The following is a 27,180-nucleotide window of genomic DNA, read 5'->3' as shown; positions in this document are numbered from 1 at the left end:
GGTATAAGATGAACATAAACAAAGGCAAAACGAGGATAATGGAATGTAGTCGAATTAAATCGGGTGATGCTGAGGGAATTAGATTAGGAAATGAGACATTTAAAGTAGTAAAGGAGTTTTGCTATTTGGCGAGCAAATTAACTGATGATGGTCGAATTAGAGAAGATATAAAATGTAGACTGGCAATGGCAAGGATAGCGTTTCTGAAGAAGAGAAATTTGTTAACATCGAGTATAGATTTAAGTGTCAGGAAGTCGTTTCTGAAAGTATTTGTATGGAGTGAAGCCATGTATGGAAGTGAAACATGGACAACAAATAGTTTGGACAATAAGAGAATAGAACCTTTCGAAATGTGGTGCTACAGAAGAATGCTGAAGATTAGATGGGTAGATCACATAACTAATGAGGAGGTATTGAATAGGGTTGGCGAGAAGAGGAGTTTGTGACACAACTTGACTAGAAGAACGGATCGGTTGGTGGGACATGTTCTGAGACATCTAGGGATAACCAATTTAGTAAAGGGTGTGAAGGGTAAAAATCGAAGAGGGAGACCAAGGGATGAATACACTAAGCAGATTCAGAAGGATGTAGGCTGCAGTAGGTACTGGGAGATGAAGATGCTTGGACAGGATAGAGTAGCATGGAGAGCTGCATCAAACCAGTCTCTGGACTGTCCCGGGTTCGATTCCCGGCGGGGTCAGGGATTTTCTCTGCCTCGTGCTGGCTGGGTGTTATGTGCTGTCCTTAGGTTAGTTAGGTTTAAGTAGTTCTAAGTTCTAGGGGACTTATGACCACAGCAGTTGAGTCCCATAGTGCTCAGAGCCATTTGAATCTCTGGACTGAAGACCACAACAACAACAACAACAACAACATATAATACATTAATAAAATTAAAGTGTGTACTTACTGGAAAAGATGCAGTACTTACAAGTCACATATTAAAAAAGATCTAAGCCGGAAAGGCGACGTCATGAATAGTTGTAAGTAAGATGGCGAGCCGCTAAGGGATTGGGTTGTTTTGTGGGAGGAGACCAGACAGCGAGGTCATCGGTCTCATCGGATTAGGGAAGGAAGTCGGCCGTGCCCTTTCCAAGGAACCATCCCGGCATTTGCCTGGAGCGATTTAGGGAAATCACGGAAAACCTAAATCAGGATGGCCGGACGCGGGATTCAACCGTGGTCCTCCCAAATGCTGCCGCTAAGGGCTGCTAGTACTGTGAACAACAGTTATTAATGTATTATATACCTAACACATTTTAGAACAGTTAGTCTAATTCTGAAGACGTCGCTCATAGTAGCGTCGAAACCAGGTCAATTTTGACTTAATGTTTGTGACCGAGGCCTTATTTGTTCTAATATAAAACATGTGTCCGCAAATCAACTCTTGCCGAGGTATCGCATTAAATTTGAGTTGGGAACCAACTGTGAACGCAAGGATGGCTGACATAGTGTTTAGTGTATCTGGGATTGTGAAACAGTTTAAGATCTTTAGACGCCAGGAAGGCATCTGGCCCAGACGGCATCCCCGTAAGATTGTTTGTTGTTGTTGTGGTCCTCAGTCCAGAGACTGTTGTAGCTCTCCATGCTACTGTGTCCTGTGCAAGCTTCTTCATCTCCCAATACCTACTGCAGCCTACATCCTTCTGAATCTGCTTAGTGTATTCATCTCTTGGTCTCCCTCTACGATTTTTACCCTCCACGCTGCCCTCCAATGCTAAATGTGTGATACCTTGATGCCTCAGAACATGCCCTACCAACCGGTCCCTTCTTCTTGTCAAGTTGTGCCACAAACTCCTCTTCTCGCCAACCCTATTCAATACCTCCTCATTAGTTATGTGATCTACCCATCTAATCTTCGGCATTCTTCCGTAGCACCACATTTCGAAAGCTTCTATTCTCTTCTTGTCCAAACTATTTATTGTCCATGTTTCACTTCCATACATGGCTACACTCCATACAAATACTTTCAACACTTAAATCTATACTCGATGTTAACAAATTTCTCTTCTTCAGAAACGCTTTCCTGGCCATTGCCAGTCTACATTTTATATCCTCTCTACTTCGACCTTCATCAGTTATTTTGCTCCCCAAATAACAAAACTCCTTTACTACTTTAAGTGTCTCATTTCCTAATCTAATTCCCCCAGCATCACCCAACTTAATTCGACTACGTTCCATTATCCTCGTTTTGCCTTTGTTTGTGTTCACCTTATACCCTCCTTTCAAGACACTGTCCTTTGCTGTCTCTGACAGAATTACAATGTCAATATGTTGACTATGCTACAAATATCGCACCACTCTTATCGATCAGCTATCAGAGATCACTGGAACAGCGCAAAGTTCCAAGGGACTGGAAGGAGGCCCAGGTCATAACAACCTATAAAAAGGGTAGAAAATCGGATGCACATAATTACCGGCCAATTTCACTGACATCGATTTGTTGCAGAATCATGGAACATATCTTGTGTTCAGACATAATGACCTTTCTCGACTCTGAGAAGCTCATCTGCAGAAACCAGCACGGTTTTAGGAAACAGCGGTCATGCGAGACACAGCTGGCCCTCTTTGTGCATCATATACAACAGGTTCTAGGTAGCGGCTCCCAGTTTGACCCCATATTTCTCGACTTTAGAAAGGCGCTCGACTCAGTTCCGCACTGTCGCTTACTCCAAAAAGTGCTTACCGTCTATCCGATGACATATGCGTTTGGACAGAAATTTTTCTGTCAGACAGAGAAAAGTATGTCGTCCTGAAAGGGGAGATTTCAACAGAAACAAGCGTAACATCAGGTGAGCCCCAGGGCAGCGTAATAGGTCCGCTGCTTTTTACGATTTACATAAACGATCTGGTTGATGGTATTGACAGTGGCATTAGACTGTTTGCCGATGATGCTGTAGTCTATAGGAAGTCAGTATCACAAGAAAGTTATGAACAAATTAATAAGGATTTGCAGAAAATAATTGCGTGGTGTAATGACTGGCAGTTATCTCTCGATATTAGTAAGTCTAACGTACTGCGTATAACAAGATGAAAATCCCCATTAATGTAAGAGTACAAAATAAATGCCCAGTCTTCGGAAGCGGTAACATCCGTCAAGTATCTGGGTGTGACTGTTCGAAATGATCTCAAATGCAATGATCAGATTACACAAGTAACGGGCAAGGCGAACTCTAGTTTGCGGTTTATTGGTAGAATTTTGAAGCGATGCAGTCCTTACGTTAGTTACTCCCTTCTTAGAGTATTGTTCTTCTGTATGGGACCCTTACTAGATGGGTCTGATTCAAGAGATTGAGATCCAAAGAATAGCGGGAAGATTGGTGACTGGTGCATTTAGCCATCGCGATAGCGTCACATATCTCATAGAAAGTTTGTACACTTATAGAGAGACGACGCGCTAAACGGAAGGGGCTGGTCACTAAATTCCGAAATCCGATCTTCACCGAGGATGTAGAGCATATATCATTACCAGCAACTTTGAAATCGCGCAATGATCGCCATTCAAAGATAAGGGAAATTAGAGCTCTTACTGAGGCGTTCAGACAGTCCTTTTTTCCTCGTGCCATCCGCGAATCCTGACAAAACTCTACCATCTGGTGAGCAAAATGTTTGAGACAGGCGAAATACCCTCAGACTTCAAGAAGAATTTAATAATTCCAATCCCAACGAAAGCAGGTGTTGACAGATGTGAAAATTACCGAACTATTAGTTTAAAAGTCACAGCTGCAAAATACGAGGGCTATTCCGAAAGTAAGGTCCGATAGGTCGCGAAATGGAAACCACGGTAAAAATCAAAAATGTTTTATTTGCAACAGTTAGATACACCTTGCAGCTACTTATCTCCATAGTCGCCGACCCGACTTAGACGTGTATCGTAGCGTTGTACCAACTTTCCCATACCCTCGCTATAGAAGGCAGCCGCCAGTGCTCTCCGCCAATTCTCTACGCTGGCCTACGGCTCGTTGTCTTGTGCCGAAATGTTGTCTTCATAACCAGCGGTTCATGTGACCTGAGCTGAAACTCAGAGGGAGACAATTACGGGCTGTATTGTGGGTAATCTCACATTTCCATTTGAAAACGATGCAGGAGCATCTTCATTGCCCCTGCAGAATGCGGCTGAGAATTGTCTTGAAGACGAAACAGCACGACAGTTATGTAATGTTAGCTGCATAGCTTCAGAGGAAATTTCTCACCAGGCCCCCGTACTTGGCGGCAGACACTATTTTCTAGACATCTTTACGCACTCACTGCGAGCTCAGAAATGAGAAGAGCGACGTGATGCTAATACTAGAGACACTACCCAACACATCTGTGCAAAGCTTTATCGGATTTTCATAGTCGTTTCCATTTCGTGACCGATCGGACATTACTTTCGGAATAGCCCTCGTACTAACGCGAATTCTTTATAGACGGATGGAAAAACTGGTAGAAGCCGACCTCGGGGAAGATCAGTTTGGATTCCATAGAAACGATGGAACACGTGAGGCAATACTGACCCTACGACTTATCTTAGAAGCTAGATTAAGAAAAGGCAAACCTACGTTTCTAGCATTTTTAGACTTAGAGAAAGCTTTTGACATTGTTGACTAGAATACTCTCTTTCAAATTCTGAAGGTAGCGGGGATAAAATACAGGGAGCGAAAGGCTATTTACAATTTTTACAGATCCAGATGGCAGTTATAAGAGTCGAGGGACATGAAAGGGAAGCAGTGGTTGGGAAGGGAGTGAGACAGGGTTGTAGCCTCTCCCCGATGTTATTCATTCTGTATATTGAGCAAGCAGTAAAGGAAACAAAAGAAAAATTCGGAGTAGGTATTAAAATCCATAGAGAAGAAATAAAAGCTTTCAGGTTTGCCGATGACATTGTAATTTTGTCAGAGACAGCAAAGGACTTGGAATAGCAATTGAACGTAATGGACAATGTCTTGAAAGGAGGATATAAGATGAACATCAACAAAAGCAAAACGAGGATAATGGAATGTAGTCGAGTTAACTAGGGTGATGCTGAGGGAATTAGATTAGGAAATGAGACACTTAAAGTAGTAAAGGAGTTTTGTTATTTGGGGAGCAAAATAACTGATGATGGTCGAAGTAGAGAGGATATAAAATGTAGACTGGCAATGCCAAGGAAAGAGTTTCTGAAGAAGAGAAGTTTGTGAACATCGAGTATAGATTTAAGTGTCAGGAAAGTATTTATATGGAGTGTAGCCATGTATGGAAGTGAAACATGGACGATAAATAGTTTAGACAAGAAGAGAATAGAAGCTTTCGAAATGTGATGCTACGGAAGAATGCTGACGATTAGATGGATAGATCACATAACTGATGAAAAGGTATTGAATAGAATTGGGGAGAAGAGTGAAGATATCAACAAACTGGCCTCTCGTTGGGGAGAATGTGTTCGTCGCCAGAGTGACTATGTTGAGAAATAAATATGTACACATGAAGAATAAAGATGTAGAATGTTAATAAAGTTTGTTTTATTTAAAAAGCCTTACGATGGTTCAAATGGCTCTGAGCACTATGGGACTTAACATCTATGGTCATCAGTCCCCTAGAACTTAGAACTCCTTAAACCTAACTAACCTAAGGACATCACACAATACCCAGCTATCACGAGGCAGAGAAAATCCCTGACGCCGCCGGGAATCGAACCCGGGAACCCGGGCGTGGGAAGCGAGAACGCTACCGCACGACCACGAGATGCGGGCAAAAAGCCTTACGAGTTTTCACATAAAATATACAGAGCGATTATTTTAAAAAAAAAATGAAAGTAAAGAAAATGTGTGTGAAATCTCATGGGACTTAACTGCTAAGGTCATCACTCCCTAAGCTTACACACTACTTAGCCTAAATTATCCTAAGATCAAACACACACACCCATGCCCGAGGGAGGACTCGAACCTCTGCCGGGACCAGCTGCACAGTCCATATGACTGCAGCGGCTCGGACTGCACGGCTAGTCCCGCGCGGCGATTATTTTTCAGCATACCCTCATACCGTATCCAGGAGCCTACGCTTTCTTCGTATCTCGAATGATTTTACACTCACACACATCATTTATCTCTATTTTAGCTTGTCTTCGCAAACTCTTAGGTTCCCTCGTAAGCAGCATGTACTGAGTAGTTTTTTTGCCGCGGTGTCGGCAGGCGTGCTGGCGGCGGTGCCCCAGCAGACGCACGCGGTGCCGCCGCCCCCGCAGCAGCTGAGCCCGGACAGCACGTCGCCGGGCACGCAGGGCCACGGCCAGGCGCACGGCTCGCCGCCCCCGCCGCCCCACGACGCCGCCCCCGCCGCCCCCGACTCGCAGCTGCAGCGCGCTCCGCCGGATGTTCACGAGGACGGCGACAGCCGCGACTCGGAGCGGCTGCACCACCACCAGCCGGGCGCCCACCCAGGTCAGTGTTGCCAACATCTGTTTGCTAAGGACACTGGACGAATAACACTGTCCAACAATGAAATTTTTACACCAACAAAAATAACCAGTCTTTATATGTTTTGGAACGCTGAATTCCAGAATGGCAGTAATTTTTGTATTTTAGCTCCAGTTTTCGGGTTATACGAGGTTTGTTACGTTCTTGTTTCTGTTCCTCAGCCGCTTTTCCCTGCTATGTAAGGAATGCCACTGAAATCATGGCTGAATGATACGTTTCAACCAGTTACACACAGGTGACAAAAGTCACGGGACAGCGATATTCACAAATACAAATGGCGATAGTATCGCGTACACAAAATAAGAAAGAGCATTGCACTAGCGTAGCTGTCATTTGTACTCACAAGGGAACCTCCCCATCACACCCCCCTCAGATATAGTTATAAGTTGGCATAGTCGATAGGCCTCGACAAACTGAACACAGATCAATCGAGAAAACAGGAAGAAGTTGTGTGTAACTATGAAAAAAAAAGCAAAATATACAAATTGAGTAGTCCATAAGCAAGATAGGTAACATCAAGGTTAATGTAGGTTAATGTTAGCTCAGGAGCGCCGTGGTCCTGTGGTTAGCGTGAGCAGCTGCGGAACGAGAGGTCTTTGGTTCAAGTATTCCCTCGAGTGAAAAGTTAAATTTTTTTTTTTAATTTCAGACAATTATTATCTGTCCGTCCGTCCGTCCGAAGCGAGGTAACTGCGCCGTAGTATGGGGACGCTACACCTAAACAAACATCGAAACAAAACATATGTTTTGACAGAACACAGGGAAAATTGTGCTACTGTGAAACTGTTGCATTCATTTGTTGCAATTTATGTGACAAACTCTTATGTTTTCATCACTTTTTTGGGAGTGATTATCACAAGAAAACCTAAATCGGGCAAGGTAGAAGAATCTTTTTACCCATTCGCCAAGTGTACAAGTTAGGTGGGTCGACAACATATTCCTGTCATGTGACGCACATGCTGTCACCAGTGTCGTATGGAATATATCAGACGTGTTTTCCTGTGGAGGAATCGGTTGACCTATGACCTTGCGATCAAATGTTTTCGGCTCCCATTGGAGAGGCACGTCCTTTCGTCTACTAATCGCACGGTTTTGCGGTGCGGTCGCAAAACGCAGACACTAAACGTATTACAGTGAACAGAGACGTCAATGAACGGACGGAGAGATCATAACTTTGCGAAAATAAAGAAAACTTTTCACTTGAGGGAAGACTTGAACCAAGGACCTCTCACTCCGCAGCTGCTCACGCTAACCACGGGATCACGGCGCTCCTGAGTAATGCTGTCCTTGATGTTGCTTATCTTGCAAATGGACTACTCAGTTTGTATATTTTGATTATTTTTTACGTAGTTACACACAACTTCTTCCTGTTTTCTCGATTGATCTGTGTTCAGTTTTTCAAGGCCTATCCACTGTGCCAACTTATAACTAAATCTGAGGGGGGTGCGATGGGGAGGTTCCCTTGTCAGGTGATTCATGTGAAAAGGTTTGCGACGTGATCATGGCCGCGCGACGGGTATTAAATGACTTTCAACGCGGGATGGTAGTTGGAGCTAGACGCACGGGATGGGAGATTCCATTTTGGAAATCGTAAGGGAATTTAATATTCGTAGATTCACAGTGTCAAGAGTTATAACACTACTGGGCTGCGTGGTGGCGCAATGTTTACGTAGCTTGCGTAATCAAATACCAAGTTTGGTATATTACTTATTATGTCCTAACAGAAAAAGTAATCCTGTCAAAGAAAAGCCACGTATAACACTACACTCTGCTACTATTACACCATAACCCCAAAGTAGGAGTCAGTTTACAAAACAAAATTATTTTGTTATAGTAATTATGGTATAACGCACTCAGAACAGTGTTACCCTCTGAGAGGAATTTTTATTGTTTGACCATGTTGTACCTAACGGAAGTGGCTTATCGGAAATGAAAGTCAGAATTACGTAACTAATTAAACAGTGACTAACGAAGAAATTGCCTTCCTGCACTGTTAAACTGATAATGGTAAAACGGCCGCCAGCCTAACTAGGCAAAAGAATGATCAACATTCTCGTTGAAGAAAATAGTAATTAATAATTTTAACAGATAAACACAACCTATACTTGACCACAAGCGAGTGCAATTAACTCTGATACATACATATACATATGATAAAGTTGAAACCAACAATTAGAGCAGCAGAAGCAATTTGCAAAATTATAACAGCTACTAAAACACACTATTACTTTACACAAAGTGACTTGTCTTTATAACGTTATTATTAATATGCAATTCTAATACACGAGAGAGAGAGAGAGAGAGAGTAAACCTGAATATATAATTTCCTACTATTGCAGTTTTCCACTTTTACTGCAGTGAGACACAAAAATAACATATATGCAAGACACTGGCTCACCTTCTGCTATTTGCAATAATAAGCAGTAATGTAATCATTTACTAAGCAAGAAACATTATAAGCCTCAGTCTTAAGAACCTTTACTTGAAATTGGCAACAACACGTTAATAAGCAGTTTTCACTAGGAAAATCAATTTTCAGTTCAAGAGGCTTTAATTAACAAAATCACTCTAGGCTCCAATGTACTTTCAGTAAGGACACTCGGTAATCAGTATAGTCCAAACGGTGAGGATCCTAAGAGGTTATGATGAGGAGAAAAGTCAAGGTAGATACACAAATTCAGATATAATTTACCTTATATTTCAGCACATTAGCACATCCTTTAAGCTGATCCTTCACTGTACATCATAATGTCACTATGAAGCGATGATTGCGCAATGTGGTGGCAACTGCATGCAGGTAGGTGGAATTGCAGGCCGATTTCTTGATGGCGATGATAGAGACAAATTCCAGAATATTTCCAACTATTCGAGCCCTTGGAGAGAAGCATGAAAATCCTCTCTTGGAAATCAGCACAATATGCGTCTTTCCCATGGAATAGCACGGACTCGTAACTCGTGTCCGTCTGGTGGCTCGTCTCCGACGGCTTCCGTCTCCGTCTCCGTGTGCTTTCCGACTGACTTCCTCGTCTACTTCCGTGTCCGTCTCCGACCGGTGGCTACCAGTCCCACCTTTTTCCGCAAGGCCAAACACAATTTGCGCATTCTGATGCAATACCGTTCCCGTGGGGAACCACTACACCTTATGGTGCAATAATTGCTAAGATTCCTAAGTGAGGATCAGCAGTTTACATAACAACAAACAAACGCATTGGATAACACAGAGCTTTTGCACATATTAACAAATAAAGAAATATACAGTTATGTGTTACCCATTCAATCACACACATTTCCAGAAGTAACATTAAATAAATAAAAGCAAAATAAATCAGTAGATCATTAGAGCTATGGTGTTACAGAGTGTGCCGAGAATATCAAATTTCGGTCATGAGCACTCACGACGAACAATGCAGCAGCGTACAGTCGTCGATGCCAACAGACAAGCAACACTGCGTGAAATAACCGCAGAAAAAGGTATCTGTTAGGACAGCGTGGCGAAATTTGGCGTTAATGTGCTGTGGCAACAGACGACCGACGCGAGTGCCTTTGCTAAGTCCAGATTTCAGTTGGTGAGAGCCGATGGTAGGATTCGAGAGTGGTGGAGATCCCACGAAGCTATGGACCTAAGTTGTAAACAGGGCACCGTCCGAGATGGTGATAGCTCCATAATGGTGAGGCCCGTGTTTGCATGGAATGGACTGAGTTTTCTTTCCCAACTGGATGGACCACTGCCTGAAAATGGTTACGTTCGCCTACTTGGAGACAATTTGCAGCCAGTCATGTTCCCAATCACGTCACCAGGTCACAACTGTCGCGATTGGTTTGAAGATCATTCTGAACGATTTGAAAATATGATTTGGCCACCCAGATCAACCGACATGAATCCCATCGAACAAAGTTTAGCTAGATTTACCTAGGTATTAGTTAGGATGACCCAACCTTCTTCAGAATAAAAGTGACTACCGTCTGTCCATAGTGGACATGGTCAAGCTAAAAATGGTTCAAATGGCTCTGAGCACTATGGGACTTAACAACTGAGTTCATCAGTCCCCTAGAACTACTTAAACCTAACTAGCCTAAGGACATCACACACATCCATGCCCGAGGCAGGATTCGAACCTGCGACCGTAGCGGTCGCGCGGTGCCAGACTGAAGCGCCTAGAACCGCTCGGCCACAAACGGCCGGCGTCAAGCTAAAGCTATAAATCCATAAATTATCGTCAGATTGTAAAAAATTATCTGAAGCTGCCTCGGCCCCACATCGCGACCGCGATGCGGCAGCCACGAGTGCTGTACTGGAGTTCCAGTAAAGCGCTTGTGTCCGCTGCTCTGCCGTCGCGAAATGGGGCCGAGGCAGCTTCAGATAATTTTTTACAATCTAACGATAATTTATGGATTTATAGCTTTAGCTTGACGATGTCCACTATGGACAAATGGTAGTTACTTTTATTCTGAAGAAGGTTGGGTTATACCGACTGAAACCTAGGTAAATCTAGCTAAACTTTGCAACTGAGGCTGTTGGTTCTTAAAATTAAAATTAAAGGCCGGGATGGCTAGAGGACAAATGGAAGGATGTAGAGGCTTATCTCACTAGGGTTAAGACAGATACTGCCTACAGGAAAATTAAAGAGACCTTTGGAGAAAAGAGAACCACTTGTATGAGTATCAAGAGCTCAGATGGAAACCCAGTTGCAAGCAAAGAAGGGAAAGCAGAAAGGTGGAAGGAGTATATGGAGGGTCTATACAAGGGCGATGTACTTGAGGACAATATTTTGGAAATGGAAGAGGATGTAGATGAACATGAAATGGGAGATATGATACTTGACTGAGCACTGAAAGACCTGAGTCGAAACAAGGCCCCGGGAGTAGACAACATTCCATTAGAACTACTGACAGCCTTGGGAGAGCCAGTCCTGACAAACTCTACCATCTTGTGAGCAAAATGTTTGAGACAGGCGAAATACCCTCAGACTTCAAGAAGAATATAATAATTCCAATCCCAAAGAAAGCAGGTGTTGACAGAAGTGAAAATTACCGAACTATCAGTTTAATAAGTCACAGCTGCAAAATACAAACGCGAATTGTTTACAGACGAATGGAAATATTGGTAGAAGCCGACCTCGGGGAAGATCAGTTTGGATTCCGTAGAAATGATGGAACACGTGAGGCAATACTGACCTTACGACTTATCTTAGAAGCTAGATTTAGAAAAGGCAAACCTACGTTTCTAGCATTTGTAGACTTAGAGAAAGCTTTTGACAATGTTGACTGGAATACTCTCTTTCAACTTCTAAAGGTGACAGGGGTAAAATACACGGAGCGAAAAGCTATTTACAATTTGTACAGAAACCAGATGGCAGTTATAAGAGTCGAAGGGCATGAAAGTGAAGCAGTGGTTGGGAAGGGAGTGAGACAGGGTTGTAGCCTATCCCCGATGTTATCAATCTATATATTGAGCAAGCAGTAAAGGAAACAAAAGAAAAGTTCGGAGTAGGTATTAAAAGCCATAGAGAAGAAATAAAAACTTTGAGGTTCGCCGATGACATTGTAATTCTGTCAGAGACAGCAAAGGACTTGGAAGAGCAGTTGAACGGAATGGACAGTGTCTTGAAAGGAGGGTATAAGATGAACATCAACAAAAGCTAAACGTGGATAATGGAATGTAGTCGAATTAAGTCGGGTGATGCTGAGGGAATTAGATTAGGAAATGAGACACTTAAAGTAGTAAAGGAGTTTTGCCATTTGGTCAGCAAAATAACAGATGATAGTCGAAGTAGAGAGGATATAAAATGTAGACTGGCAATGGCAAGGATAGCGTTTCTGAAGAAAAGAAATTTGTTGACATCGAGTATAGATTTGTCAGGAAGTCGTTTCTGAAATTATTTGTATGGAGTGTAGCCATGTATGGAAGTGAAACATGGACGATAAATAGTTTAGACAAGAAGAGAATAGAAGCTTTCGAAATGTGGTGCTACAGAAAAATGCTGAACATTAGATGGGTAGATCACGTAACTAATGAGGAGGCATTGAATAGAATTGGGGAGACGAGAAGTTTGTCGCACAACTTGACAAGAAGAAGGAATCGGTTGGTAGGACATGCTCTGTGGCATCAAGGGATCACCAATTTAGTATTGGAGGGCAGCGTGGAGGGTAAAAATCGAAGAGGGAGACCAAGAGATGAATACACTAAGCAGGTTCAGAAGGATGTAGGCTGCAGTAGGTACTGGGGGATGAAGAAGCTTGGACAGGATAGAGTAGCATGGAGAGCTGCATCAAACCAGTCTCAGGACTGAAGACCACAACAACAACAACATTTATACAGTTGCTGACAGGGCCGTGAAATATTGAAAATATTTAAGATGTCCTAGGTGTCGGAGGAGACGTATAAGTGGTACAAGTGACGAGTGGGTGCAGGTAGTTGGACGCAGAAAGAGTGTCGTTCTACGATCTGGAATGAATGATTGGAGCAGTGGATGTTCACGTTACATTGGCTTGGGTTTAAGCCGTCGGCACACGGACCGTGCTGTCGAACTTTAACGTTGAGCGTGCCAAGTTCAACGTGCTGCTGAACGCGCAGGAAAGATGCGACTTGTGCATACGGTACGTGCGTCCCAACGTGGTATACGCGATCGCAACGGACTCCAGCGGCAGTTGAGGGATGTTTCTAGTTCGTAAATCACACTGTTTACTCAACAGGCGCGCGTAAAATTCCCACGTTAGTTCTTAAAACGCATATTTCGTCCATCGTCCACGAAAAGGAAAGTACCATGTCCAATTAGTAAGGACACTGGCTTATAAAAGTTCCATTGCAAACAGCGCGGTACAAATTTGGAATACTTCTCTGCATACAATAAACATTATTTCATCATTCCCACATTTTAGTAAAAGCCCAAGGTCAGGCTTACTGGATCACTGTTCCTACCCAGTAGCAGAATCTTTGCAGCATGTCAATTACGAAGCGTAAAAGAAAAAGGAGCAAAATATCTTTATACAAGTAGCTCAAGCTGTCCTGTAGATTAAGCCAATAGAACAAACTCACCCCTCAAAAAAAGGTGAACTTATATTTACGTAACATTAAATATTATAGCATATACTTATATTAAACTAATAATAAAGTATCAGAACCTAATAAACGCCAATGTTAGGAAAAAATTTTGGAAGTGTTAAGACGCGAACCACCGCCCCAACAAAAAGTTGTTATTGTACAGAGACGCTACCCATTACGCTAAAACCCTGTCTCCCTCTGTTTTCTTAATCATATTGTGTTACGCTTGCTAAAATCGTTAATCGTAGATAATTATGTTACTGAATGAAATTTAATTATAACAAATTGTACCAAGAACAATGCGTTTTTGGTGGATCTTCAGTGTGTCTCTCCCTTCAAATAGCCTACTCTCATAATACGCAGGTTACAATAATTCTTTTGCCACGAATGTGATGTTTCTCACAATTTTATTGGAACGAATCGCACAACTAACGGAAATACGGTAGCGTCCGATCCCGTCCGTCTGCTTTGACCCATGACGTCACAAATATGTCGGAAACAAAAACAAACACACACACTTTCCACAAGAAGCCTAATGACACTAACGGGACAAGCGCGGGAAATGGGGTGTTTTGGGTGGGGGGCAAACTAAATATAAACAAATTTAGACGCCTTGCGTAGCTACAACGTGTAAGTGAAGACAGCCATGCATGAATACCCACCCACCTCCCCTGGGGTCGTAACCCCTGCAACCCATAGAAGATAAAGATGCTTCAGTAGCTTATTAGTGTTTTTTGTCTTTAAAAAAAAATCTCGCGGGATAGAACGCACAAATCAGAAAGATAAATATAATAAACTAAAACAGAAATTGGAGGAAACAGATAATTAAAATAAGTAATAAGTGTTTTTAAATTAAAAAAAAAAAAGATCTCACGAGATAGAACGAACAGATCAGAAAAGTAAATAAAATAGGATAAAACAGAACTGGAGACAGGCACACTCAAACCAAACTCCGCGCCGTCATGACGTCACACACGACAACACCCTTACGTCACGGGTCAAAGCCGACGCGTGGAATCGGACGCTTCTGTCGACCCCAACTAACAACGGGTTTTCCAGTGATTCTCAATTTGCTGGTACTCAGAAACGGCATATATTCATATAGGCTTGAAATGAACGCCAATATGGCGCGTCACAACTCAGTACTAAGGAGACGGCATGCTTGTGACGTATGTGACGTTGTGCCATCTCATTGGTCAACGCTCAGACGCACGCTCAGAATATCTGACATGCCAGATATTGCTCTGCGCGTTCGGAAAGACTGCCGAGCGTGCTACTCCACGTTATGACGTCAGAAACTCGGCACGCTCAACGCTCAACGTTCGGATGCACGGTCCGTGTGCCGACGGCTTAAGGATGAGGCAGATGAGGTTATGTATGGACGACGGACGTGAGATTTAATCTTCGTGTTCGACTGGTTTTTTTTTTTGGTCATCAGTCTACTGACTGGTTTGATGCGGCCCACCACGAATTCCTTTCCTGTGCTAACCTCTTCAACTCAGAGTAGCACTTGCAACCTACGTCCTCAGTTATTTGCTTTACGTATTCCAATCTCTGTCATCCTCTACAGTTTTTGCCCTCTACAGCTCCCTCTAGTACCATGGAAGTCATTCCCTCATGTCTTAGCAGATGTCCTATCATCCTGTCCCTTCTCCTTATCAGTGTTTTCCACATATTCCTTTCCTCTCCGATTGTGCGCAGAACCTCCTCATTCCTTACCTTACCAGTCCACCTAATTTTCAACATTCGTCTCTAGCACCACATCTCAAATGCTTCGATTCTCTTCTGTTCCGGTTTTCCCACAGTCCATGTTTCACTACCATACAATGCTGTACTCCAGACGTACATCCTCAGAAATTTCTTCCTCAAATTAAGGCCGGTATTTGATATTAGTAGACTTCTCTTGGCCAGAAATGCCTTTTTTGCCATAGCGAGTCTGCTTTTGATGTCCTCCTTGCTCCGTCCGTCATTGGTTATTTTACTGCCTAGGTAGCAGAATTCCTTAACTTCATTGACTTCGTGACCATCAATCCTGATGTTAAGTTTCTCGCTGTTCTCATTTCTACTACTTCTCATTACCTTCGTCTTTCTCCGATTTACTCTCAAACCATACTGTGTACTCATTACACTGTTCATTCCGTTCAGCAGAGCTACCGAAGCACGACTCACGACCGGTACTCACAGGTTTACTTCTGCCAGTACCTCGACTCCTACCTTCCAAACTTTACAGAAGCTCTCCTGCACTTGCCCGCGAAAGGCAAAGGTCCCGAGTTCGAGTCTCGGTCGGACACACAGTTTTAATCTGCCAGGAAGTTTCATATCAGCGCACACTCCGCTGCAGAGTGAAAATCTGATTCTGGAGATCATTTAATTCTTCTTCACTTTCACTCAAGATAGCAATGTCATCAGCGAATCGTATCATTGATATCCTTTCACCTTGTATTTTAATTCCACTCCTGAACCTTTCTTTTATTTCCATTATTGCTTTCTCGATGTCCAGATTGAAGAGTAGGGGCGAAAGGCTACAGCCTTGTCTTACACCCTTCTTAATACGAGCACTTCGTTCTTGATAGTCCACTCTTATTATTCCCTCTTGGTTGTTGTACATATTGTATATGACCCGTCTCTCCCTATAGCTAACCCCTACTTTTTTCAGAATCTCGAACAGCTTGCACCATTTTATACTGTCGAACGCTTTTTCCAGGTCGACAAATCCTATGAAAGTGTCTTGATTTTTCTTTAGCCTTGCTTCCATTATTATCCGTAACGTCAGAATTACCTCTCTCGTCCCTTTACTTTTCCTAAAGCCAAACTGATCGTCACCTAGCGCATTCTCAATTTTCTTTTCCATTCTTCTGTATATTATTCTTGTAAGCAGCTTCGATGCATGAGCTGTTAAGCTGATTGTGCGATAATTCTCGCACTTGTCAGCTCTTGCCGTCTTCGGAATTGTGTGGATGATGCTTTTCCGAAAGTCAGATAGTATGTTGCCAGACTCATATATTCTACACACCAACGTGAATAGTCGTTTTGTTGCCACTTCCCCCAATGATTTTAGAAATTCTGATGGAATGTTATCTATCCCCTCTGCCTTATTTGACCGTAAGTCCTCCAAAGCTCTTTTAAATTCCGATTCTAATACTGGATCCCCTATCTCTTCTTAATCGACTCCTGTTTCTTCTTCTATCACATCAGACAAATCTTCACCCTCATAGAGGCTTTCAATGCATTCTTCCCACCTATCTGCTCTCTCCTCTGCATTTAACAGTGGAATTTCCGTTGCATTCTTAATGTTACCACCGTTGCTTTTAACGTCACCAAAGGTTATTTTGACTTTCCTGTATGCTGAGTCTGTCCTTCCGACAATCATATCTTCTTCGATGTGTTCACATTTTTCCTGCAGCCATTTCGTCTTAGCTTCCCTGCACTTCCTATTTATTTCATTCCTCAGCGACTTGTATTTCTGTATTCCTGATTTTCCCGGAACATGTTTGTACTTCCTCCTTTCATCAATCAACTGAAGTATTTCTTCTGTTACCCATGGTTTCTTCGCAGCTACCTTCTTTGTACCTATGTTTTCCTTCCCAACTTCTGTGATGGCCCTTTTTAGAGATGTCCATTCCTCCTCAACTGTACTGCCTACTGCGCTATTCCTTATTGCTGTATCTATAGCGTCAGAGAACTTCAAACGTATCTCGTCATTCCTTAGTACTTCCGTATCCCACTTCTTTGCGTATTGATTCTTCCTGACTAATGTCTTGAACTTCAGCCTACTCTTCATCACTATTATATTGTGATCTGAGTCTATATCTGCTCCCGGGTACGCCTTACAATCCAGTATCTGATTTCGGAATCTCTGTCTGACCGTGATGTAATCTAATTGAAATCTTCACGTATCTCCCGGCCTTTTCCAAGTATACCTCCTTCTCTTGTGATTCTTGGACAGGGTATTCGCTATTACTAGCTGAAACTTGTTACAGAACTCAATTAGTCTTCCTCCTCTTTCATCCCTTGTCCCAAGCCCATATTCTCCTGTAACCTTTTCTTCTACTCCTTCCCCTACAACTGCATTCCAGTCGCCCATGACTATTAGATTTTCGTCCCCCTTTACATACTGCATTACCCTTTCAACATCCTCATACACTTTCTCTATCTGTTCATCTTCAGCTTGCGACGTCGGCATGTATACCTGAACTATCGTTGTCGGTGTTGGTCTGCTGTCGATTCTGATTAGAACAACCCGGTCACTGAACTGTTCACAGTAACACACCCTCTGCCCTACCTTCCTATTCATAACGAATCCTACACCTGTTATACCATTTTCTGCTGCTGTTGATATTACCCCATACTCATCTGACCAGAAATCCTTGTCTTCCTTCCACTTCACTTCACTGACCCCTACTATATCTAGATAGAGCCTTTGCATTTCCTTTTTCAGATTTTCTAGTTTCCCTACCACGTTCAAGCTTCTGACATTCCACGCCACGACTCGTAGAACGTTATCCTTTCGTAGATTATTCAATCTTTTTCTCATGGTAACCTCCCCCTTGGCAGTCCCCTCCCGGAGATCCGAATGGGGGACTATTCCGGAATCTTTTGCCAATGGAGAGATCATCATGATACTTTTTCAATTACAGGCCACATGTCCTGTGGATACACGTTACGTGTCTTTAATGCAGTGGTTTCCATTGCCTTCTGCATCCTCATGTCGTTGATCATTGCTGATTTTTCCGCCTTTTGGGGCAATTTCCCACCCCTAGGACAAGAGAGTGTCCTGAACCTCTGTCCACTCGACTGGGTACTAGGTTTATACACTCCTGGAAATTGAAATAAGAACACCGTGAATTCATTGTCCCAGGAAGGGGAAACATTATTGACACATTCCTGGGGTCAGATACATCACATGATCACAACCACAGAACCACAGGCACATAGACACAGGCAACAGAGCATGCACAATGTCGGCACTAGTACAGTGTATACCCACCTTTCGCAGCAATGCAGGCTGCTATTCTCCCATGGAGACGATCGTAGAGATGCTGGATGTAGTCCTGTGGAACGGCTTGCCATGTCATTTCCACCTGGCGCCTCAGTTGGACCAGCGTTCGTGCTGGACGTGCAGACCGCGTGAGACGACGCTTCATCCAGTCCCAAACATGCTCAATGGGGGACAGATCCGGAGATCTTGCTGGCCAGGGTAGTTGACTTACACCTTCTAGAGCACGTTGGGTGGCACGGGATACATGCGGACGTGCATTGTCCTGTTGGAACAGCAAGTTCCCTTGCCGGTCTAGGAATGGTAGAACGATGGGTTCGATGACGGTTTGGATGTACCGTGAACTATTCAGTGTCCCCTCGACGATCACCAGTGGTGTACGGCCAGTGTAGGAGATAGCTCCCCACACCATGATGCCGGGTGTTGGTCCTGTGTGCCTCAGTCGTATGCAGTCCTGATTGTGGCGCTCACCTGCACGGCGCCAAACACGCATACGACCATCATTGGCACCAAGGCAGAAGCGACTCTCATCGCTGAAGACGACACGTCTCCATTCGTCCCTCCATTCACGCCTGTCGCGACACCACTGGAGGCGGGCTGCACGATGTTGGGGCGTGAGCGGAAGACGGCCTAACGGTGTGCGGGACCGTAGCCCAGCTTCATGGAGACGGTTGCGAATGGTCCTCGCCGATACCCCAGGAGCAACAGTGTCCCTAATTTGCTGGGAAGTGGCGGTGCGGTCCCCTACGGCACTGCGTAGGATCCTACGGTCTTGGCGTGCATCCGTGCGTCGCTGCGGTCCGGTCCCAGGTCGACGGGCACGTGCACCTTCCGCCGACCACTGGCGACAACATCGATGTACTGTGGAGACCTCACGCCCCACGTGTTGAGCAATTCGGCGGTACGTCCACCCGGCCTCCCGCATGCCCACTATACGCCCTCGCTCAAAGTCCGTCAACTGCACATACGGTTCACGTCCACGCTGTCGCGGCATGCTACCAGTGTTAAAGACTGCGATGGAGCTCCGTATGCCACGGCAAACTGGCTGACACTGACGGCGGCGGTGCACAAATGCTGCGCAGCTAGCGCCATTCGACGGCCAACACCGCGGTTCCTGGTGTGTCCGCTGTGCCGTGCGTGTGATCATTGCTTGTACAGCCCTCTCGCAGTGTCCGGAGCAAGTATGGTGGGTCTGACACACCGGTGTCAATGTGTTCTTTTTTCCATTTCCAGGAGTGTATTTGGCAGAGTGTCAGTCGAAGATATAGAGCTTTTTAGTGGCACTCTTAGGGCTACTGACAATGAAGACGCCCCTGACCTGGTGTGTTTGGGGTTCCTCAACAGGTGAGGACCAGGGCGCGCAGGCCGGCGGCGAGGGCGCGGCCGGCGGCCAGCCGGCGCAGCAGCCGCAGCAAAAGAAGCGCAAGCGGCGGGTGCTGTTCAGCAAGGCGCAGACGTACGAGCTGGAGCGCCGCTTCCGCCAGCAGCGCTACCTGTCGGCGCCCGAGCGCGAGCACCTCGCCTCCATCATCCGCCTGACGCCCACGCAGGTCAAGATCTGGTTCCAGAACCACCGCTACAAGACCAAGCGCGCCCAGCAGGAGAAGGGCCAGCAAGGTGTGTACACTGCCTGCCTGCTCCTCTCGCCTGCATCTCCTCTCCCTCTCCCTCTAATCTCCTCTCTTTTTGTCCGCCAATATCCTAACTCTTCCAGTCTCCTTCATCTCTCTTTCATTTCCTCTAACTCTTGCTTTTGTCTTTGTCTCTTTCTACCTTCACCAGCATCCTCACTCTTTCATTTTCCTCCCTCTCTCTTTCTACATCTACATCTACATCCATACTCCGCAAGCCACCTGACTGTGTGTGGCGGAGGGTACCCTGAGTACCTCTATCGGTTCTCCCTTCTATTCCAGTCTCGTATTGTTCGTGGAAAGAAGGATTGTCGGTATGCTTCTGTGTGGGCTCTAATCTCTCTGATTTTATCCTCGTGGTCTCTTCGCGAGATATACGTAGGAGGGAGCAATATACTGCTTGACTCCTCGGTGAAGGTATGTTCTCGAAACTTCGACAAAAGCCCGTACCGAGCTACTGAGCGTCTCTCCTGCAGAGTCTTCCACTGGAGTTTATCTATCACCTCCGTAACGCTTTCGCGATTACTAAATGATCCTGTAATGAAGCGCGCTGCTCTACGTTGGATCTTCTCTATCTCTTCTATCAACCCTATCTGGTACGGATCTCACACTGCTGAGCAGTATTCAAGCAGTGGGCGAACAAGCGTACTGTAACCTACTTCCTTTGTTTTCGGATTGCATTTCCTTAGGATTCTTCCAATGAATCTCAGTCTGGCATCTGCTTTACCGAAGATCAACTTTATATGATTATTCCATTTTAAATCACTCCTAATGCCTACTCCCAGATAATTTATGGAATTAACAGCTTCCAGTTGCTGACCTGCTATATTGTAGCTAAATGATAAGGGATCTTTCTTTCTATGTATTCGCAGCACATTACACTTGTCTACATTGAGATTCAATTACCATTCCCTGCACCATGCGTCAATTCGCTGCAGATCCTCCAGCATTTCAGTACAAAACAATGGCGTAGACAGTGAAACAATTAGTGAAGAGGGAAGCATTATCGATCGATCGGTCGGCAACAGCTCGCCTCCGGAATCGGGAATGACAGGACACAATTTTGCAAATACTGTAGACTCAGGTTTTGGGTTCTCACCGTTTTCTCAAATGAGTCAAGACACATTTTCCGCTTGTCAAAATGTGAATGTTGCCGGTGCAAATTCACTGCCGAAAAGCACTGAGGAACATGTTTCAGACACCAGTGCATTGTTATTACAATTAATGCAACAAATGGGACAAAAGCTTGAAAAATTAGACACAATGGAACAAAATCAGAGACAAACACAGCAACAGTTAGACACAATGGAACAAAATCAGAGACAAACACAGCAACAGTTAGACACAATGGAACAAAATCAGAGACAAACACAGCAAAAGCTTCAAAAGTTAGACACAATGGAACAAAATCTTCAAAAGTTAGACACCACACTTGAACAAACACGTGAAGATTTAACTACTGAGTTACATAAAATCTTTCATTTGCTAACTATGCCTATCAGTAGTTAGTGCCTTCCGTAGTTTGAATCTTTTATTTAGGTGGCAGTAGTGGCGCTTGCTTTATTGCAGTAGCTCGAGTAACCAAGATTTTTGTGAGGTAAGTGATTTGTGTAAGGTATAGGTTAATGTTAGTCAGGGCCATTCTTTTGTATGGATTTTTGAAAGTCAGATTGCGTTGCGCTAAAAATATTGTGTGTCAGTTTAAGCACAGTCATGTATAATTTATTCAAAAGGGGACGTTTCAACATGCGTCAATTCGCTGCAGATCCTCCTGCATTTCAGTACAATTTTCCATTGTTACAACCATTCGATATACCACAGAATCATTCGCAAAAAGCCTCAGTGAACTTCCGATGTCATCCACAAGGTGATTTATGTACATTGTGAATAGCAACGGTCCTACGACACTCCCCTGCGGCACACCTGAAATCAATCTTACTTCGGAAGACTTCTCTCCATTGAGAATGACATGCTGCGTTCTGTTATCTAGGAACTCTTCAATCCAATCGCACAATTGGTGTGATATTCCATATATTCTTACTTTGTTCATTAAACGACTGTGGGGAACTGTATCGAACGCCTTGCGGAAGTCAAGAAACGGCATCTACCTGGTAACCCATGTCTATGGCCCTCCGAGTCTCGTGGACGAATAGCGCGTGGCTGGGTTTCACACGATCGTCTTTTTCGAAACCCATGCTGATTCCTACAGAGTAGATTTCTAGTCTCCAGAAAAGTCAATATACTCGATCATAATACGAGTTCCAGAATTCTACAACCGATCGATGTTAGAGATATAGGTCTATAGTTCTGCACATCTGTTCGACGTCCCTTCTTGAAAACGGGGATGACCTGTGCCCTTTTCCAATCCTTTGGAACGCTACGCTCTTCTAGAGACCTACGGTACACCGCTGCAAGAAGGGGGGCAAGTTCCTTCGCGTACTCTGTGTAAAATCGAACTGGTATCCCGTCAGGTCCAGCGGCCTTTCCTCTTTTGATCGATTTTGATTGTTTCTCTATCCCTCTGTCGTCTATTTCGATATCTACCATTTTGTCATCTGTGCGACAATCTAGACAAGGAACTACAGTGCAGCCATCCTCTGTGAAACAGCTTTGGAAAAAGACATTTAGTATTTTGGCCTTTAGTCTGTCATCCTTTGTTTCAGTACCATTTTGGTCACAAAGTGTCTGGACATTTTGTTTTGATCCACCTACCGCTTGGACATAGACCAAAATTTCTTAGGATTTTCTGCCAAGTCAGTACATAGAACTTTACTTTCGAAATCATTTCCTTAAACTCTTTTGTTTCTCTCTCTCTCTCTCTCTCTCTCTCTCTCTCTCTCTCTCTACTCTCCTCAATCACTTTCCTCTAAAACTTCTTCATTCTTCCTTTTTCCTCTCTCTCTGTCACTCTGTCTTTCATCTCTAACTCTTGCCTCTATTTCCTTCTCTTTCTCTCCTCTCTCTCTGTCTGTCTGTAATATCTTATACCATTTTCTAAAACTCTCCCTCTTTCCTTTTTATCTCTGTCACTAATTTTTTGCTCTCGCCTTTTTGTTTTTGTCTTTAATATCCTCTACCTTGTTTCTTCTGAAACTCTCACTCACTTACTTGTTGAGTCATCAATCTCCGGCCTGGTTCGATGCAGTCCCCCACACGTTCATCTCTGTGTCAACCTCAATTATTTGTTGCATATTTTCCAGTCTCTGTCTTCCTCTATAGTTTTAACCTCTACAGCTACGTCTAGCACTAAGGAGAATATTCCATGATGTTTTAGCACATATCCCGTTTTACTGTCAGTACTTCTTGTCAGTATTTTCAATTCGTTCCTTTCTCCTCCGATACTGCAGAGAACCTCCTAATCTCTTACCTTACCAGTCTATCTGATTTTCAACTTTCTTTTGTAGCACTACATGTGAAACAGTTCGAACCACTTCTGTTTTCGCTTTCCCACAGTCCACGATTCACCGCCATACAATGCTGTACTCCAAATATACGTTCTCAAAAATACCTTCCTCGAATTAAGGCCTATGACTGATATCAATATACTTCCTTTTGACAGGAATGCCCTTTTTGTTTGTGCTAATCTGCTTTTATGTCACACTTGCTTAATGTATTATGGTTTATTTTGCTTCAAAGGTAGCACAATTCCTTGACTTTGTCTACTACGTGACCATCAGCTTTTAACTTGAGCTTCTCTCGGTTTTCATTTCTGCTACTTCTCATTACTCCTGTTTTTCTTCGGTTTATCTCATTCCCCATTCTCTACTCATTAGACTGTTCATTCCATTCAACATATGCCATAATTCTTCCTCATCATAACTGAAGATAGCAGTTTCATCAGCAAATCTTATCACTGATACTTTTTCATCGTGTTTTAATCCCACTCTTAGACCCTTTCATTTATTTCCATCATTGCTCCTTCAACGTACAGACCGAACAGTAGGAGTTAAAGGGTGCATCGCTATCGTACACCTTGTTCAATCCGAACTCCTCCAGTGCTATTGCCCCCTTTTGGTTTTTGTATGCAACGTATAAACCCGTCATCTGCATTCCTTCTTGGTGTAGCAATTTTAATGGCCAGTAGTGTATTCTGATCAGATGAAGCGCCATCTGAACTTTTGTATTTTTTTGGTTCTAATAAAACCCCATGTCATTCCAAGCATGGGTGTCAATTTGTATCTCTCTGTCTACATTATTCCTGGATTTATTCATTTTTCAAATTTGTACTGACTTTTTGATCACGCAGTATTTTCACCGTATATCTCCACTTACCGACTACCAGGGTTTGACACTGTACGCTTTGACGTCAGACACACGTCTGTTGCGTCTTTTTTCCCCATTTCTGAGAGAGCTGTCCGCACGTGTTGCAGGCTGCGTGCACGACGGCGGACCCGGAGGTGTTCCGGGGGCGGGCGTGGGCGGCGCGGGGGCGGTCCCGTCGCCGCGGCGGGTGGCGGTGCCGGTGCTGGTGCGCGACGGCAAGCCCTGCGTGGGCGGCGGGGGTGGCGGCGCCGCGGGGGCGGCGGCCAAGGCCGTGGCCGGCCCCCAGGAGCTGCCGCCGCAGTACGCGCCGCTGCTGCAGCCACCGCCGCCCCACCGCGCCTGGTGGTGAACCTCTGACGCAGACGTCGACGCCGCGGCCGCTTCGTGCTCTCCGAGACAGCAGTACAAAGCACCCTCCACCACCGCCCACAGCCGCTGCCCAGTGAACAGAACAACTCTACGCGTCAGTGGACCACGCCCTGACCGGGATGGACGCTAGACCTCTGTTAAACTGCCACGAGACCATTCACTCCATCTGTACAAGACTGCCACGCTCCACCGCACACAAACCTGTATTTCCACGACGCCTGGCACCTCAGTTCTTAAGCCTTACGACGACCTACGCTCCCCATCGAAGAAGCCATCCTCATGTGGGCGTAAAATTGATCACCTTCACATATCTAGTCTCCGTTTATTGATTTGCTACGGAACCGTTCTCTCATACTCTACTGCATACCAACATGGATTTCCACATTTGTCGCGTCATTTTGAGCGCTCCGATATCACTGCATCTCCTCAGTAGCATATGAGAACGCCAGGTGCCAAGTTGACATTCATATCTCGCTGCATTGTTCAGAACCGTTCGTCTTCAATGACGAATTTTGAGAATTCACGAGGCATCGTTTACGTTACGATGGAGCAATGTCGTGTCATAAGTGACTTTTCATTACGAGTCAGCTGAAAACAGAACTGCCATACATAAATCTCGTTTGTTGAAAAAAAAAATGTACATCGGCTTAAAAGAAGCAATGGATCGCAGTAATGAACAGTGTAAAATAAAATCTTAACAAAGTTGCCTGCTTGCCTGATATGCCCTACTGCAAGATGGTGAAAGCGCTGTTTCTGGGCATGAATGGTCTCGGTTTCCATGACGTCATGAGTTCAGCCTTCCGAAAGAACTTCTGATACACTAGTCTCAATACCGTCTGCGAACAAAAAGTGCTTTATTCTATCTCAAAAATGTGGATGCTTTCATCAGATTTGTCCTTCCTTGGTCAAAAATTTGAAAAAAGAAAACAAAGAAGGATACATATGGTAGTTTGTAAGGCTATGAAGCAAAGCCAATGTGATTGGAGACTTTTAATTAAGATACAAATTTCGGCGTATCATTCTCGATGCTGACAAAGAAATGAAATATCGGCTTACAAGAAAAGTGTTGACTGTAATAATGAGCAATGCCAAACAGCTGCAGTGATCCAAGAAATGAGGGGCAGGAAAAATTCCATTCCCTTTAGATGTGCTTCTTGATTGACCTACTCAGCTCAAAGATGGTGAAAGCTCTGTGGTTCTGAACAGGCACGAATAACTTTCCAGCTCCCTAAAACAAAATTAAGCAATTTAAAGATACCCCGAAGTCCTGAGAACCATTCTATAGATGTGCTGCTCAACCTTGCCGTACCAAACGGTGGAAACAATACGTCATTCATGGACTGGAATGGTCTCGTATATTTCAAAAATTCAGCAAAATCCAGCAACGAACAACTGAAAACGATGAAAACTGTAGTGCTGTCTCAAGAAACAGCTGATGTGAATTAATGATTTGCCTTAGGAGATACTGCTTGACTTAACTGACTAAAATATGGCGAAAATGTCATATTTTGTTACAGGTAGAATTTTCGAGCACGATAAAGTAAAATTAATTCGACGACTTTATAAAGACCAGAGAAGCATTGTAGATATGTGCTACTCAGTCATGCTGGACGGAGTGGTGGAAACAGTACGTCATTCGTGGACTGGAATCGTCTCGTATCTTTCAGTAGTTCAACAACATCCAGTAAACAGTGGGAAACAATGAAAATGTTAGCATGATCCCGAGCAGCAACAGGTAGGGAATAGCTCTGTTGTGTTGAGAAATAGTGCTCCCTTGATTCATGCGACTGAAAGAAAATCGTTTATTTCGCTTCAGGACTGATTCTGGAGACAACTTAAAGACTGTACGGTGGAAATACTGCGACATTCGTGCACTGGAATGGTCTCGTGGCTAACGATAAACAGAAAGCTGTAATTCAAAGAAAGCTTTAACAGACTCCACTTCTTTTCATGGTTGTGGAAAATGGTTCTACTTACGCCCTCTCCAAGGTCAGATCGTCATTCATTCAGCAGGACAGCACGGTTTTGAAGCGGCCAACTCGTCGAGCGCAGAGACAAAAAGCGAGGATGAGGAAGCGAAGGAGATAAAGAAGAGCGGAGTTCAAAAACTGCCAGCAGGTGGGAGCGAGGACTCCACCGGCTGTGGATCTCAGAGGAACCGCCCCAGATCTCAAGTCAAGTTCGTCTTAGTCACACGTGCAGCGTTCCCCTGATGTTGTGAACGTGTATATTCGTGTATGTATGAGAGCGTGTGTGACTGTGTGCACCGTGTGAAATCGTTCCTCTCACGTGCCGTTCGTCCCACGGGTGGACAATGGCGCGACGTGCCCCTGTGCTATGTGAGGGTGTAAATATTTTGCGTGAATGTTTGTGTCGTGTTTCGTCTGTTTGTTGTGGGGCGAAGCGAAGCTATTCCCCCATCACTTAACTTTGTGTGTGTTCCAATTG

At 44.2% G+C, this 27,180-nt stretch overlaps 1 protein-coding gene across 1 annotated transcript in view; it reads left to right on the top strand.

The window, feature by feature from the left end:
- LOC126209966 (thyroid transcription factor 1-like) overlaps positions 1-26,945 on the top strand; it is a 78,115-nt gene extending 51,170 nt beyond the window's left edge. The window contains exons 3-5 of the mRNA XM_049939078.1: positions 6,147-6,395; positions 19,814-20,086; positions 26,746-26,945. Of these exons, the coding sequence (XP_049795035.1) occupies positions 6,147-6,395; positions 19,814-20,086; positions 26,746-26,945 (722 nt within the window). The remainder of the gene's footprint in view (positions 1-6,146; positions 6,396-19,813; positions 20,087-26,745) is intronic.
- The last annotated feature ends 235 nt before the right edge of the window (positions 26,946-27,180 follow it).

This window comes from Schistocerca nitens, chromosome 10 (genome assembly GCF_023898315.1).
Source record: "Schistocerca nitens isolate TAMUIC-IGC-003100 chromosome 10, iqSchNite1.1, whole genome shotgun sequence".
NCBI classification, from domain to species: Eukaryota; Metazoa; Arthropoda; class Insecta; order Orthoptera; family Acrididae; genus Schistocerca; species Schistocerca nitens.
This window is presented reverse-complemented; position numbering and strand designations above follow the sequence as displayed.